This window comes from Aythya fuligula, chromosome 3 (assembly GCF_009819795.1).
Source record: "Aythya fuligula isolate bAytFul2 chromosome 3, bAytFul2.pri, whole genome shotgun sequence".
Classification (NCBI taxonomy): domain Eukaryota; kingdom Metazoa; phylum Chordata; class Aves; order Anseriformes; family Anatidae; genus Aythya; species Aythya fuligula.
Genome location: NC_045561.1, coordinates 54,586,765 through 54,604,858, shown reverse-complemented (window position 1 = coordinate 54,604,858; position 18,094 = coordinate 54,586,765). Strand labels below are relative to the sequence as shown.

General features: G+C 39.5%; 1 protein-coding gene across 3 annotated transcripts in view; it reads right to left on the bottom strand.

Annotated features, from left to right (window-relative positions):
• ARID1B (AT-rich interaction domain 1B) overlaps nt 1–18,094 on the bottom strand; it is a 319,934-nt gene that overhangs the window by 27,676 nt on the left and 274,164 nt on the right. For all 3 annotated transcript variants that reach the window (XM_032185764.1, XM_032185765.1, XM_032185766.1), the window contains exons 10-12: nt 13,178–13,323; nt 5,523–5,632; nt 4,609–4,767 (exon numbers count right to left, since the gene is read on the bottom strand). In XM_032185764.1, the coding sequence (XP_032041655.1) occupies nt 4,609–4,767; nt 5,523–5,632; nt 13,178–13,323 (415 nt within the window). The remainder of the gene's footprint in view (nt 1–4,608; nt 4,768–5,522; nt 5,633–13,177; nt 13,324–18,094) is intronic.

The following is an 18,094-nucleotide window of genomic DNA, read 5'->3' as shown; positions in this document are numbered from 1 at the left end:
AGAATACTTTCATATGTGGCAGAAGTGCAGGAGTGAAGCCCTTCTGCTGCTGCTGTTCTGGCTTTACAGCTAACAAAAGCTCATGCTATCCTGATGTCCTTTTCTTCTCAATCTAGAGATGGCAGAAAGCACTGAGGCTGCCACAGGGGCTGGAACACAGATCTTCTCACCATATCTTCTTTTTCCATCTGCGAGCTGGGCTTTGTGCCACACGTGGATGGACCAGGCACTGAGGTGCCTCTGGTCAGACGATGGAGAGGGGCTGTTGGTACTGCAGGAAGACCCTCCTGCTCGCACAGGGTGAAGAGATCTGCTCAGCACTGCGAGATGGAGTGGCTCAGAATTAAACACAAGAGAGAAAGATTGATATGAAGCTTTGGGAAAGGAGCCAAACACATGAAGGGAAACATACGCTTTCTATCTATGTAGCAAAATCCTAATCTTGGTTGTTGATTGCAGTAGACACTTCAAAATCATCTAGTCAATCACTCTTTCCCTTCTTTGCCTTCCCTTACTTTGAACAGGAGACAGTAGTACTCTGAAGTAATCAGTACCTTATTTGTAGTCGAACACTTCTAAACGAGACCCTGGACGTACCTCACGGGTGCTACAGAGCCACCCACTTGTCCTCGTCCCCACACAGCGCTGGTGAGGGCTGGCGCTCCACACCATGAAAGATGTGGTGTGGCAGCATCCAACTGCCAAGGACTCTAAAAGCACTGCCACCATTCATCTTGCACATTAGCCTGGAAAATATGACAGGCTCTGTATCTCTCTCCAGCTGAAACTTGGCAATACTGGAGGGGAGCCAGGAGAAAGGGAACACGAAGCCAGGAGGGGGTGACCCAGCAGTTCCATGAGCCATTGCTGTTCTTTCCAGTGAATGGATATTCCTTTTAATTAAATAAATAGCCTCCTGTAAGGTTTTCTGCCTCCTTTGCAGTAGTCCTTCCTACAGAGAGACACTACTACCTTCTTCACTTAGAAACAAGACACACTCCTGAATCAGATTCAGTTGTGTTACAGATCCTGTGATGCCAGCGTCGAGGCTGAACTCTAAGAGGCTGGCAGGAAAGTTTTCTGACATGAGTCCTGCAGATTTTGATTATGCAATGGAAACACAAACTGACTCTGTAATGGCAAACACTTTACTCAAAGCATCACTTGCCATGTATTTGGGTGTTTCAGTAAATCAGTATAACTCTTTTCAACAAATATACTTTGTCAAGGATTTATTTGGTGGTGGGTGGGAAGTGGGCAGTAGGCAAGTCCTATTGCTACTAATTTGATTTCGTAATGAAAACACGATCACAGACTTGAACAGCAGAATAAACTAATGCTACTCCTCTACCAACTGCAGCAATAACAAAGTTACTCTACTGTTCATCAGCACTAGCATTAATTTTAATCTTACACCTAAGATGCTAGAGAACTCCTATACAAGTCAAGGTGGGAAATTCCAGCTTTTACCCAGCAAATTTTGTATGGCCTTTTATTTTAACATACAAGGCAACAAAGAAGTTTCTATTTCACTTTTATGGTAGTTCACTATTAAGAATGTTCAGGTTTCCCAGTTTTACATTTTATTTTTCTATGCACTAAGATTCTCTCTTTCAAATCAGATTCAGAGCAGAATGGAGACCAGTTAAGAATTTTTCATTCTGGGTTCTTCCACTGTATGTCTCAAATAATGTTGCTTTTCAGCAATGTGGCAGCAGGCTCTAAAATGACAGTATAATCTGAAAACTTTTCACAGCTTACAGAAGGTAAGAAGTGTTTCTTACTGTGTGAGCTTTCAGGTTGTCAGGCTTTGTAAAATGGGTGCAATTTTCTTCTAAAATGAAATGTTAACTTTAGAAGAATGCACTGGAGGGAAAAATGCTATTCCTCAAGAGTAAAGATCTTTTTCTCTTCTCTATTTTTTATAAATGTAAACATATAAAAATGACAGATGTGTGCAAGCTAGTCTACACACAAACAAACTCTGGATCCACATGGGCACATTCAGCTGGAAGACTAAATTTGCCTATAGGTCATTGTTAAGCCCTGGAAAATAGGGGGTTATTACAAGATGATACCATTAACTGATTGTTAGCTCAAGTGAGGGCATAGCAGGCAATGCTGGAAGAACACAGATCATGAACATTTATTTTGTAAAGTTTGTTGATTATTTGGGTGATAAAAGAATGCTGGTGCAATCCGGTAGCATACACCTGCACTGACTTGGTGGTATCCTGTTCTGCCCTCAGTTCCCAGTCATTCTACAGATATGGCTGGCTATGTTTAAATGGGTGATTAAAACCACCCCCAACAAAGAATGTGGATACCAAAGCCAATTCCTCTATTAAATTTCCCTCAGCTCATACTTTATTTTCAATACCTATCCCCTACTGAAGTTGTATAGCTCTAATACAGACCCTTGCATGCTGAGGCTACATAATCCTTGTGTTGGAGTGACCCTGCATAGTGCAGACCCACTTTCAAATTATCTGCTAAAGGATTTGAAGATTCTCAGACTGTCAGGGATGAACGCTACATGTAAAATTAGCAGAGCAGAAATGTCCTTTTACCTATACACCTTAAGAGCCCTCACAACATAACACAAAACAGTTCCTTCTTTACATTTTGTTATGGCTCAGTTCCATTCAGAACTGCTGAAAGAGAGGATCCGCTTGGTAGGATCACAGGGACGTTGTGAGTCCATTCACCTTTGCTTTTATCCTCTGCTGGAATGGAGAAGTTGTAGCCCAAGAAGCAGCTCTGGGATTTAACGAACAAATTTGGCCTGTTTTCAAGTGTAACAAAACGCCTGCAATCAATCTTCCAGTCTATGTCAGGCTGCTGTTGGAAGTCGAAGTTATCCAATACACTGGCCTTCATAGGTAAGAAGAGATCAGCTAATTTACAGCACTCGTTTCTCCATCATTCCAAAGCACTGTATTTATCCCTACCAAGAACCTAGCTGAAGCTAAAGATGTAGCAGCACTTGAAGGGAAGGGCATTCAGAAGAGAAGCTTTTACACTGAAACCACAACATTTCTCCGTTCACTTTTCCCAGCACTGTACTCTGCCATATTTGTGAGGGAAGAAAACTCTGCATATCTTCACAATGGCTCTAGGATACGTTGTGCAGTTTTTACAGTGAACTCAGGAATGCATTGCAGAAGGACTTGATGGGTCAGACAGCCTATGCAATAGCTCTCTTGCTTTCCTCCAGAAAACCTACCTAAAAACGCCACTACAAAGAAAACGAATCCCGTTTTTGGTACTACCCTCTTAGAAACACTGTTAAGAATGAGACTTTGTGGGAACAAATAACACCAGCTGCCTTCTGAGACCCAAAGTTGCTGCCAAATAAACATCAAAACATCAAGGTGGTGCATTTCATGCCACGCTGCCCCTCTGCTCAGGGCATTCACATCTGGCTTTTGGATGGGTAGACCTTTGTTACTCCAATTGGCCTTCCTCTGTTTTTAAGACATATTCTGTAACATATCACTTTGTGAAAACTGAATTGTTATCAAAGAATTGTTGCTATTTTAAGTGAACATCAACATTGGAAAAAAAACACACTTTATATTTCTCAAAAAATATTGCAGTATTTTTCTACAGAGAAACTATTATCATTATTATTTTTAGCAGAAAGAAAATAATAGAACAACATACATTTTCCTATTAAAAAACGCAAAAAGCAAAAATGGCCAAGTAGACATTTGCTTCCCATAGGCCATATAGTCTTATGTCAACATTCTCTTTTCTATATATGTCTATATATGCACATAGATTGCTCTATGTGCATATATATATATATATGACATTTATTTTTTTAGTTCCATGCATATCTCTCAGGTTTTTCTTGTACGAGAATGACTAAACATTATTCACCTAAAAATAGTTTTCTAAGAACATACACACACCAGTTTTATTCTACCCACAATCTGGGTTATTTCTAAATAATTGAAAGAAGCAAATCAGAAACAATTTTGTTTTAGATCATATCCTGAGAACCTAATACATGTATTTCCACATACACAATTCAAAATATAAAATGTTTTGAAAATATACATGGCAGCTTTTTTGTGGTGCGAAGTCTACAATTCAAACTTTCACGTATCTTTTTTTTCCCCCCATTTCCTCCCTTCCCTCCTCCCGGCCCCAAATAACACTAGCAAAGACAAATGCAGCAACCAGAGTGAAGACAGTTGTGTGAAGGAGTTTGGGCCCAGGAACAGAAATGGATTTGTCCTTAACAACACAGTCCGCATGCTTGGAAGCTGATGCATTAACAGGATGTTTTCTTCACAACAACTGCTGTATTACCAGACAGCACACTTGCATGATGCACGCAATTTTACTCTTTCTTATTTCAAAGTACCGTTGGGACAAATTTTGCCCTTGGATAAGCATGCTCGGGCCCCACTGAAGCCAGGCAGTGGAACTTACAGTCATGTGTCCGAGAGCAGAATTTGTACCCAGTGTTATAAAGAAAGAAAACTGTTTAGTGGATAAATAATGAAGAAAAGGAATTTATAAAACAAACAAGCAAGCATTAAAATATAATTAATTACAAAAAAATAAACAAAAACCAAAAAAACCAGAGCCACTTACAGGGCTTGATGGAGTCTTTGGCCAGCCTGGGCTGCTAATGCTATCACTTTCATCTCCATGAAATGAGGAGATGCTAGCAGAGCTTGGGGACATTGGGGAAGGGACTGGCAGGTTGCCTGGGGTTGGGGGCTGAGAAATACCCTGAGAGCTGTAGCTATCCTGTGGTAGAGGAATAAAAAAAAAATAATATGACAAAGGCAGGGCAAACTTTATTAAAAACAAAAAAAAATACATCCAGTTTAACAGACTGACCAATTTTTTATATATAAAATATATATAAACAGAGAGACACATACAGAAAACACACACATATATAAATATATTTATATATATATATAAAGTATTAAAACAACATTCTTAATTAGTATAATTTGGAAAGTTTGCTGGATGCTTGGCTAAAGTCACTAAGCCACCATGCTTATTTCAAGCTCACATGGAATGCTAAGCATGGGTTTCCCCTTATGAAAGAAAGAAAAAAAACACAAGCTGTTCACCTTATTTTATCAAATAAGGCAGGAAAGCAAAATATTAAAGTATGTTGCTGCTGCTGAGGCGGCCAAAACAGGAAGCTATAACTGAAGGCAGAGAAAAATGGCTGCAAGGATTAAAACCAGGCAAGACCCTTCTTCCCCACCCACCTGGCACAGCCGAATCCCCACGCAACTTTTGGCTTGGGATGCTTTGCCCCCGCAAGTTAAAATGCCGTAAGAACTAGTAACTTTCAGATCCACACAATGAAGTGAAAAAAAAAAAAAAGAAATAATAAAAAAAAAAAGAAACAAACAAAGAGATTGCACGTGAATGGAAAGGCATGCAGGAGAGAACAGAAGTGGGTAGGCCAAAACCAGAAGATGGAGACAACACAGCAGACTCCTGCGGGCTGAACCAACACCACGTGCGGAGGTGGTAAATACCTTTGACTTGCTCTCGGGTTGAGGGGCTCCTTCTTCTTTGCCATCTGCTTTGAGAGGAAGGGGTAGTTTGGACTCACCGGGTGTCATCATATCTGCAAGACCCATAGGTGCTAATCGAAAACAGGAGAAACAGTTAAGCATGACTGTGCTTGGCTCGGTAGGAAAAAAACACTTCCTGCTGCCAGCCTGTGGCCACACGTGAAGCAGAGGTTATCCCACCTCCGTCCTCTTATCCTAGCATCCGGAAACCTGCACACCTCTTCAGTGGGAGTGAGGAAATAAAAGGAAAGCGAGGAAATAAAAGAAAAAAGAACAAAGGGAGAATGCAAGCACCACACAACAACGATAAAAAACACTTTACGGAGGAAAATTTGTTTCTCATGGTGCTGCTGGTCTGCAGCTACCCAAAGACATTTTACCAGTACAGTTTACCAGACCAGCAGACTACCTCAGTTACTCCTGCACTTTCCCTTTAGCAATAGACTAACGGAGACGAAAATGACGTAGATTTTACTTTCAATTTTGAATCCGAGAAAAAGGCTGGACTTCCCAATTGCGCTTCTGCATTAAGACTGGCGTCCAGCAGGTAATTGCTGCCCCGACTATCTTCAGGACGAGTTGCTCAGCCTTGTGAGCTTTAACTACAGAATTACAAGCTGCAAACTCTGCTCTGAGAAACAGCAGTCAACTTTCCCCCTCCTGCCAAAATGAGGTGGGACTATAATGAACGCACAAATGTCTTTCCCTGATAATGGCACGCAGTTGCTTCCCAGGGGTGTGAGGAGTTTAAGTTTTTTTTTATATATATATTTGAAGATGCGAGTGCTAAGTATAGTATTATTGCTGCAGAGCTGCTGGGTTCCTGGATTTCTAGAAAGATGGAAGAAGAAACATTCAGATAAATACAGAGAAAATACTGGGCAGAGCAGATGCTAGGAGGTGCCATGACACTGAATCAATGCAAATAACCAAAGAACAACAGCAAGACACCAGGCGATTCTTTTCCTGCAGAAAACCATGTGCACAGCATTTATGAAAGGCTGGATTATCTTCCCTCCCTCTCCCTCTTTTTTTCTCCCCCTCATGTCCTGCTTTCAAAGAAGGATCTGAGATAAGAAAAACATAGGCTAGGATAACCTATAAAGAAAGGAAAAAGGAAAAAATACATATCCCAAGCTCACAAATTTTAAGAATCAGCAAAGCATCGTTGCTTAAAAAAAATAAAAAAGGGGAAAAAAATAAGAATGTGATCATTACCAGACCTAGTGTGCCTCTGCAAAATGACAATGCTGGCTCACACTAGGCAGCAGGCACACTGCGTAGCAAGCCAAAGAGAGGAGGGGGAAAAGAAGCTTTAAAAATGCTTCACAGATTGCCCACTACAAAATGATTATTGCACATATTCATGTATTACTATGTTTTAGAAAATAATTAGTTTTAATTACAGCAGTGAGAGCATGAGCAGGACTCTGGCGAATATGCTGGCAAGCTTTGCAGTGCTAATTTGCTAATATCTTTAGCATCACTGCAGGTTGAGACTATGGGTCTGCCAAAAAAACCTACCCAGCCATGTGCCATGTGAGTTTACAACTGTATGCTCAATATTCAGCTTTGAACTGCTGGTGTTTTTCATGGGCACATTTTCTTGTTTTTTCAAAGCACATTTGTAGCCCAATCAAGCCCTTAAAGTCATCACAACACATAAATCATAATTGAGCTTAAAAAAAAAAATTTACTTGCAATACTTAAGACTTCAAGAATTGAACAAAAAGCCTTTTTCAAGTGATGCAGCTGCAGAGAAAATCTATTGGGATCAGCTAAAAATGCTGTTATTTTTATGTATGTGTGTGAAACCTCAACAAAACAGCCAAGCAATATTATACTGGGAAGCCAGCATCCACTACGCATGTGATTTGTATGCATTTTGCCCTTACACTGTTTGGAGAGTTGGGGCAGCTTGTGACCATTATGGAGTGAAGAATGGCAGCCTAACACATTTTAGTTTTGAATTCTTCAGTTTTAAAAAAAGTTACTTTTCTTTCAGAGATTTTTTTTTTAAATGTACATAGCAAAATGGTCAAATGTATGCCACAGTCTGGTTTCAAACTGGGATGCAAAACTGTTATACAAAATCCATTTTAACACATATCATGCTGTGAAAGTGCTAAAAAGACATCTTAGTTTTAGTTAAAAGCAAGCCAAAAATGACCCTTCTCCTCTCAAGCTATTTTGGAGAGGTCAAACAAAGTAAAGTTAACGACACTTCTTCACCAGCGTTCTGCATGGCTAAATCCTCTGTTGATCTCTCACTGTTATCTAGGTTGGCACATTGTATTTCTATTGTGAAAGAATAGCATAATTCTGCCCATTCCTGGTAGTCCTGTTTCCATCAGAGCTCCTTTATAAAATCTCTTCCAGCGAGGTTTCAATTAACATCTCATGTAAAGGGCAAGGGACTCTGGTCTGCAATGAACCACATATTCTGACTATATTATTCAGGTTTGGGAATGTAAAAACACCAGTTCATTTTGTGTACTGCGTATTTCTTGTTTTGTGGTATTTGCATATATAATTTCGTCTCTATCAGGAGTTGGAGACTATTATGAAGAAATTAATATGGCTTCACAAATCTGTTCCACTTTCTGTTCTAAATTATTTTCTTCATCTACATCACTTTCTATTCTAAAGAGGAGAACTGCAAGGGTTTTACTAGCAAACTGTAAGGTCTCCCTATAGCTTTTACCTAACATGTTTCCACAGCTACTTTTCCATCCACTGTTGAAATGCTGTTTCATAACTTCTTGCAAACGTATTCTCCAGTGATTTGCAAACAGACACTCCTTCACTTTTTAGCAAAGCAGTACAGCAAGAACATTGTTTTGACCCTTTCTGAGCAGTGAAATACTGTTATTGTCACAAAAGTGCTAAATTAAGACATGCTCTCTTTCTACATAGGTACTAATAATTCTGTGTGTGAAGTACAGACCGAAAGATAAAACATTCTAGAGAAGAGGATAACAGGGAAATTTTGACTTAAAAAGTGCTGTAGCATACTGTGAATAGGTCTCAAGTACTAGCCTCTGGCTTATTAGAAGAATTTAAGAGCTAGAATGGTTTCAAAAAGCAAGTATGGGTCAAGGTCCTGAATTAACTATTCCACGCTGAATTTAATGTACTCAAAGGCATATATTGACAAGAGTGAAACTGCAGCAAAGTATTCTTTTTTGCTAAAGGCTGCACTATCAGTCCCAGAAGATGATGAAATACTGTAAGAGCAGCAATACACAAACATTGTTTTTCTCTTTATTGCTAGTGCAATAACAAATCACGCTCTACAAAACAGAATATTACATCCTTTGTAAGACATTTCTCCCTCCCTCCTGCCCCTAGCACTCTCCCTCCAAAAAAAAAAAAACAACAAAAAAAAAGAAACAAAGAAAAAGCAGAGAATTTATGACTCATATGGAGCTGGCAAAAGAATCCCCACTGCTTTTATACCCCAAAAAAACAACACAACAGAGCAGGGACAACAGCAGAACAGCATTGCCTAACATCCTGCCATAACTGACCATTTCCCTGTGGGTAGAAGCACAGCCGAGGATGCTCGGGCTCCTTGTTGTGAAATGGGTGTGCAGGCAGCCAAGGATGTCAGCACCACCCCTCCTTTCTGCCTACCAACCCTCTGGACTGTGGGATGACAAGTGCATGAGTTTTGGGATGTGGGTACGTGTACTGTAAGAGCTGGCTTGGCTTACAGTTACACGGTGACCACCAAATTATGGTCATTGCCTGTATGGGCTACAGGTGATGCGATATTTAACCTGCTACCAACTACTGGTGTCCTCTGAAAACTGTGTTTAAATGTACATTATAGAATAGCTCACATGGAGGTACGTGTCAGGGGAAAAAAAAAGGAAAATAAATGGAGTTCTTCATTCTTCTGAAAAATTAAAACCAACCAAGCCGCAAAACAGAGAAAAACAATTTAGATTTCTAAAAAATGCTTCACATTTATAAATATAATTGCTGTTTCTATCAGGGGTTCAGCCAAATAAACACAAAGTCAAAAATACATTTTATATAAAAATGTAAACGTTGTATCTGTTTTTAAGAGTGTCCTTTTAATTCCTTTACTTTTTTTAGAGCTTCACGTTGTAAGTATTCCAATGTTCAAAATTTACTGGGAATAACAAAACCCAGAAAAATGAAAGGTTTGGGTAGAACAGAGGTATGGCCAGTATGAATGCTCCAAAAGAGGTTTTGGATGCCACTCTGTGCGAGTACAATATTGAAATCTATGAGATACAAACTCCATATTACTTCTTTTTAAAGCTAATTTTCGCAAGAATTACCAAGGTTAGCAGCGTGAACTTGTTATTTCATTGATGTTGGTTTTGTAAGTTTCCTTTTATTATATTTTTATTATATTTTTAAAGCCCAAATTTAAAAAAACGGAGGGGAAAAATATATAAATTATGTATGCGAATGTGAACCCCTGTATAACAAGAGGACAGTGGAGTTTATACCATTTCTCTGTATGGCAGCTAGTTCCATAATTGTGGGAGGATTCTGGCACTTGTTCTTGAAGCTTTTGGTATTGTTATGGATGGGATACTCTATCAGAAGGATCCGTCTGCTTTAATCTCATAATTTCTGTGTTCCTAAACTGTTCTACATCATCTAAAGCTGGTGATGTGTTCTTTGATCCACAGTCACTGCTGAAATACCTGGATGTTAAACTGCACCACGCTATTCCTTTTGATAATGATATTAATTAAATAATAATAATAATAATAAAATAAGGTCAACTGGTAATGAGGAGTTATAAATACTAATAAAAACAGGTGGCAAAAAGTGTTATACTCAGCTGTACTGAAGCTCTACAACCACGTAAATTCCAAACAGCATCTGCAATCTTCCTGTGTTTTACAGAGCAAAACCTAAAATTGACTGCATTTGATTACAACAAATAAACCAAAACCTACCTTCCATCCCCAAAACAGGCAACGTAATTGCACTCTCAAACCCCAGAAAACCAAGAAATGAACTTCTCCGTGTTGCTTACCTTATTTTTTCACTGGCCTGTTACTGAAACAACAGTTGTTCATGCTCAGTGCATGTCAGAAAGGTAACCCTCTCACTTGACTCCACCAGCAGCTACTGAGTTGCTTTTTTTGGCCCTACACACTGACTGAACCCTGTTTTTCCTGGCTGTTGTAGCTTTAAACTAGTGGGAAAAAGAGCCAGATAGCGGCGTTGGTCTTTGTGTCACAGATAATGCTGCTTTCGGCCTGTAAGCAGGCACCATCTGCATGTTCTCCATCTCATCAAATGCAGTGCATGGGCAAGAGCGGAGCCTGCAGTGCTCCCCTGGCTCAAGACAATATCATTTTAAGTCCTGTATTGACACTTGTCTTAAGCTCAGCCCTTCATTTCTTTGACCCAAGCAGAATGACGTGTCAGCATATGGGCAATGGCAGCGTTCCCACTGCATGTGCCCCCAGCAGTGTATCCACGCCTCATTTTCTCTTTTTTCCCCTCTGCACCGCCACGCTCCGTGCTGTTGGAGGCCAGCCGTGTAAAGCAATAGAGTGCAATCTAGATGCGTGTCTGCTCACACACAGAGGAGAGGAGGTGCACTGAACTCCTCCGGTTCATCTCATACTTACTTTCTATTGGGTAATCTTTGAATTAATAAAACTGGAACAAAAGAAAACCTCACAAATGCACTGGCAGAAAAAAAAACCCTGATAAATGTTTAAATTATTAAAAATCCAATATTTCAGAATGCATAACACAATAAAAAGAGTATGACTACCCCATACAAAAGACTGCTAGGATAAATGGCCTTGCATTGAACAGATTTCCACTGTATGAAATAACGAATGGCTGAATTATCTGAACAAAAAAACCTCTGTGAATCTTCCTTTAAACTGGTTATTCCTTAGGAATACATAAATCTTCTTAGGCAAGGCACTCTGCCATCTGTTTGCTGTTGGTTATTTTTGCAGCTCTGGGGGCCAAAGGAAAAGGGGGAAAAATTACTTCTGCTAATAGCAAAACAGAATTTATAGCACAGTTTCAATGCTCAGAAGTAATTTTATTTCAGCAAGCCAGACAAAACACATAACTACACAAACAAAACATAATATTACCTGGGACAGCTCTGGTGGGGGAAAAGCAAGCTATTATCTAATGGTCTTTTCAATAGCTTTTCCCTCTTCATCCAGACAGTACAAGTGTGCTGTCTGGACTAACCAATGGCTTTCAAGCAAGACTGAAAAAAGCCCTTTTGGTCTTTTTTTTTTTTTTTTACTTTTTTTAAGATTAAAAAAAAAAAAAAAAGCTTGCTGATTAACAGCTTCTATTCAGTTTCTTTTGCTAACAAAGATGTAACATCATATTCTCGAAAAAGTAAGACACCCTCAAGTATCTTGGGAGCTCCTAAACACAGCAAAGAAGCCCTCTGGACATACTAGACACTACAATTTCACATGGGCCATTTTCTGCCTAAGAAACAGAGGCATATGAAATTGAGAGGAAGGAAAGGCAGGGAAGGAGGCAAAGGATGAAGGAATGGAACAGGCTACATGGTGCAGAGAGGAAGATACTGAAACACAGGCTCTTGGTAATACGCAACTTAAGCAACAAGGTATCTGTAAAGAAATAAACTAAGTAGAAGCACATACAACTAAGAAATCAAATCACCTTAGCATAGCTCTTCAGCTTTCAAAAATACTTTAAAAAACTAATTTTCAAAAAAGGCTAATGTAATCAGTAAAGCATGCACCGAAACTCCACGACTGGAAGATCCACCTTAGGGTTACTGAAACTCCATCCGAACCCTCCCTCATCAAAGAATTGGTCTTTACTGAAGTATGATCTCAATAGGAGATAATTGTTAGGACGTGAAGCTGAATAAGGACAATGAAGCATATTTGCACAGCAGTATATTCACCTGTCTTCGAAGATGCACACAAATCTGTAAATAATTCTGAATTCACAAGTCACAATATGAAAGATAAATCCAACATCTACGTTAAATATGCTTTGTTTGCAGAAGGAAACTATGATTAAATTTCATATACTGATATTTAAATAAGTAAGTGAAGAAATTCTATAGATGGTTATATGAATTTTGGAAACAGAAAATAAGGCCTATATTTTCAGAACAGAGCAATTATTTTAAGTGCCCAACTTACAGCATCTTCAAGTCAGAGCAGGTGCACATCTCTGTTTTTAAAAAACAGCACCACATTAAATAACTCAAATTGCAATCTTAGGAAGCAAGACACTGAAAAGCAACAGCAGCCTCTTCAGAGATGAGGCTTTTCTCCTTCCCCCTCTTGCAGACACACACACACAAATACACATAATACTTGCTAGTCAACACCTACGTCAAACTGGGTCCGAGTGTTGCTATAACTTTCAAAACATTGTACTCATCTACATGCTGTGCGAAAGGACTTCATGAAAAATGCATGAGTTACTGTACAAAAAAACGCAAATACCTTAGCCTAGTTTCCAATCACTCCAAACTACCCCGGTAGGGGCGAATTGAATGAAGAAGGCTATCCTCTGCCATCAGCTCAGGGCTGGTACCTTTAAACAAGTTTTTGGAGGAAGGCCACTCCTGAAACGCTACCCACCATTACCTGTGGAACTGTTCACCATGTTAGGTGCCATGCTGTATGGAGGAGCCTGCGGGTTCATCAAGCCAGAGCTGTTGTTCATCGGCTGCGTGTAGGGGGAGCTGGATCCCATAATACCGCTTTGATTCATGGCAGGAAAATTGCCTTGCCTACGAGAAGAAAAAGCACACACACACAGTCTCATTACGTACCTCATCGCTGAAGATACTGTGGTTTGTCACAGAATACATCTCCTATTGTTTGCAAATAGCTAAGGAGAAGGCACACAATTAGTTCATTTTACCTACATGGGGAGCTATTAGTCTTGAATTAGTCACTGTGTATCTGAGACAGAATTGGCCTGAACATAAATTTCAAGAAATGTATATGGTGTTTTTATATGTCACAACCTATCAGCACAAAAATACAGCTCATATTATTTACCCTAGACAGCAACGTGATCAGGAGTCAAAATTAGAACCTAGGTTTGGTATATAAAAATTTCAGAGTGAATGAAAGTTTTGACCATTTAACAGAAATCCTTGCCTGCCATGGCTCAAAATGCAATGAAATGACCAGAAGAAAAATGGGTGCCATAGAATCTCTTTCAGATCTCTTTATCTGATGTTATCAAACACACCTTGTTTCCTGTAAACACTGCCAGTCTTAGGGTTCAAGAGAGAAAACCAACTGCATATGAAAAGTTATCTTGAGTGTAACTTCATGACCAGAAGTGGCATTCACAAAAGTCCCAATGAAATCATACAAATGTAAATTCCTGCTTCTCTTCTTCAAAACAGAGTTTTTTCTTAATAACACAACAGATGTTCCTGTTTCCGGTACTGATTTAGGGCCCAAAGTCATAGTCATTTAGCAAATGCCATTAAAATGACCACAGACCTGACTGCAGCACTGAATAAAATACCCATCTTGTCTGTGCTGTTCAGGTTCAACCTTCCAAAAAACTATGTACGTACAATGCACTGTTGAAGGAAGAAACCTTTCAAAACCAAAAAGTTAATCATGTATCGGTATGATGCTATCATAACAGAGCTTTAAGTTTGTCTGAAAAATGGAAGAAATTCTCCACATCTTCACATGTGAAGATTTCAGATGAAATATTTTTGAAGACTAAACCTTAGATACTTTTTAGAACTTCGGTAGCTAAGTACACCTGAAAATGATTTCGCAAACTGTTTAGAGAAACTGAGGTGCAAGAAAGAAAATAATCAAACCCAAGTAAGCAGAGTAATCCAATGCAATGCTTCACTCAACCTCAAAAATAGCCTTTTGCTCTTTTCATTCACAATACAATTACCTACCTTTTCTTGGTACCATTAAAGATGATATAGTTTTATGATACCTATATGAGTATGTAGTTATATGTATATATTTGTATGCATAAATAAAAAGACATGCACAAATATACTTACTTTTATATTCATAGCCTATATAGGAAAATACAAAATTCAGACCTCTTTCTTCAATGTACCCCTGTGAATTTATGGTGTTTTTCAAAGAAGTAAGATTAAAAAGGAAGCAACCCCACCCCCCTTCCCCTTCCATAGCTTTGGTACCTGTCTGCTTTTTTCACCCCCCAAAGAAAACCAGAACAATTTAATGTTATTAAATAATAGGCAGTGAAAGTTGTTGTAGGAAGACACAGTTTTGGTATAAATTCTGCTGTTCATTATTGTACAGTATTCAAACAAAATGGACAATCCCCCCCAAACCAACAACCCTGAATTACTTCAATGGCTTCTCGTCTTCCCCAAACTCAAGGCAGGTTCTTAACACAATTGGTAGAAATGGATTTTTTTTTTCTTTAGGAGGTAGAGAAGGAAGACCATTAAAGCACTATTTGGCCTAATTTTTCTTGGCACATTGTGAATTTCTTCAAAGGAAAAGAGAATGTGTTATCTAAATAAAGCATCTTTTTCCAAGTCAGTTTTGTCCTTTGCTCTCTGAAGACAAACTTTTCTTCACTCTTGCAAAGAGGCAAAGGCTTTCTTTTGATATGAAGGAGACAACTGCCATACAATGTCATTTCCCTGATGAAGCTTGTAATGTGTAGTGGAGGGAAAAGATTTAAAATGCACAGTGGTGCAATGCTCCAAGGGAAAATTACAAAGGGAAAAGAGAAGAGGAGGACCATTTGGCAACAACTTTAAAAGATTTCAGTCATACAAGCAAGCTTTTCTTATGTAAATATTGTATCTTCCTATACCCCTCCCCCTTTTCTAGCTGAAAATTGTTGTATTTCAACCAATGCAGTGAACTGAAAAGTTCTTTCCATGCTGGATAAGTGAGCTCCTTCCCATTACTGGGAAAAGATATAAGCACAGATGAGGAAAGTGTGCAAGTGCATTTTTATGTTTTAAAAAAGAAATAATAGATTTTGAAAGGTTCTTTTATGGAGTGAGGATGGGATTCTGGAAAAGACAGAAGTCTCTCCAGGTATCTGTCTCTCCAGTGTCCTTCATTTGCTTTAAAAATACACAGGAGACTTGTACCTTGCAGGTAAGCTGAAATTGGTCTCGACCTACTAATATTTCAACGCTATTACTTCCTATAGCATGTATATCTTCTAAGCTGTGGGGCTGTTCATTGTCTCAAATTGAGGTACAACCTATTTCATGTTACCCACTATGGACATCAATCTCAATTGTAGCTCATGAAAGCACACTGCTGTACAACAGCTCTAAATCAAGAAGTAGGAAACTATTTCCAGTTTAGACAGAGTGGAAATTAAATAAAAGGAATATACTTGCTTTGGTCAGGACAGCAAGAAAACAACCAAAGTCTAAAAAAAATTGCTTCCGTACCCTGAAAGACCTGAATGGCAGAGCCTAATTCTGAAATTTCATCTGGCAAGGCAATGACTTTCCCTTTCATCCTCCCATGTAATGCCACACTTAGAAGGCAGACGGCTCTCAATCTCTAGAAAGGGCCCCCAGCAAGAGAAAAGACTCAGCACCATCCCTTGCTCAACTTCATTCTTCCCCCATTCCTTATCACAGCACTGACCAGGGCATGCATGAGCTAATTCAGCAACTTCGAAAGGCAACAACCTGTAAAAGTAAATATTAAATTATTCTGAGATCGGGTGCAGTGTGCAGTACAGAGTTCCTCCACATATTATTCTGCTCTATGATGGCCTGGAATGGAAAGTTTCTTTAGGGAGAAATAATCAGGTATTACTTCAGCCTTTAATTCTCACTCCACAGTGGGCCTCCTTTGAGTAAAGACTGCCAACTGTGACAAATTGTGCTGCATCAGTGCTATAATATGAAGTGGAGTCCATTAAGAACTGAGCTGAGATCACCAAACTCATTTTGATTAACCTCCAGGTCACTAAACACTTATAAATATGTTACACAGCAGCTGCTAAACATATTTATATATGCTTAAGGTCACAGCGTCATCTGTTGGTTGTTGGAGTTAAGTCAAAAATCTTATGTTTCCTTCTGTGCTGCTTTTAGTAAAGGAATATCCAACACACTATTTAAGAAGTAGTTATCTCAAAGTATACTACCAGACCCTCTCCTACACCTCTCAATTCCCTCCCCCATTTTTCTGGAAGGCTAAACAAAAATGAAGTCTATTAAAAACTGTTTGCTGTACACGTAGTGACATCTAATGGCAAAAATTCAACTGACTGGCTATGAATTCTATAGCTGAACAAACCCCATTAAATATAGGACTTCACAGTATTTACCACATAAACGCCAATGGTTGGGTTGCTTAGGAATAACACAAGTGATAATTAGGAATAATAGGAAGAAATTAAGAAACAGTTATGTGAGCATAATAAGAAATGTCTTCATGGTGAGATGTGGCTATCCTCCAAGGGAGTGAACTAAACCCCAGTACTTGACCCTTTCGCACACAGAGAACACAACACATTAGAAGATGTAATGGTCAGAGAAATCCTGCATTATGTATGTGCTAGATGACCTGTCAGGTATTTTCCAGCTCTAACTTCTCTAATACTGTGATCCCAGATCACTTATTTTTCCCCATTTAGATGAAAAAGCAGCTGGCTAATACAAATTTAGGATTATGCTATCAGTTTAAACACCATACTTAAGCCTACACATTTCTTCTTTCTGCTCTACTGTTACAAGATGTCCATGTGTTCTGCAAATAGATGAGATTAAAAATGGGAAGGGGGTAGGATCTGCTTGCTACTCTGTTGTGAATTTACTAATTTACAGCACTTGCATAACATCAGAGCCAGTTGATACGCTCGAAGAAAGGGCTGCCACCCTGGGGGACCTAGAGAGGCTGGAGGAATGGGCTGACGGGAACCTTATGAAATTCAACGATGACAGGTACACCTCACAAGGAAGAGCCCCCTGCAGCGATGCTGGCCGGGGCTTGACGGGGGTGAGCAGCTTTGCTGAAAAGGCCCTGGGGGTGCTGGCAGACAGAGAGCTGAGCATGAGCCAGCAGTGTGCCCTGGCAGCAAAGAGGGCCAGCAACATCCTGGGCTGTGTGACCAGGAGCACAGCCAGAGGTGAAGAGAACTGATCTTCTTCCTTTACGCAGCACTCACTAGGCTGCATCTAGAGTATATCACCTCCACAGTAAAGGAGAGAATGATAAACTGGAGTAACTTTCACAGAGGGCCCTTAAGAGTAAACCCTTTTCCCAGTGAAAAGTCTGGCATTGGATCAGGTGGCCTAGAGAAGTCATGCAGACTCTGTCCTTGGAGGTTTTCAAGACCTGAGTGGATAAAGCCCTGAGCTCTCAGGTGAGCCTGCAGTGAGGAAGAGGTTGGACCAGACACTTCCTGAGGTCCCTTCCAGCCTGAATGACCCTGTGGCCCTTCACTGTCATCTTCATTGTGCTGCTGATGGTCTGGTATACTATCAGGTCCAACATAAAAATGGTCAAATTCAAAACATTCCCTTTTAAGAAGGTCGTGTTCTGCTTTTT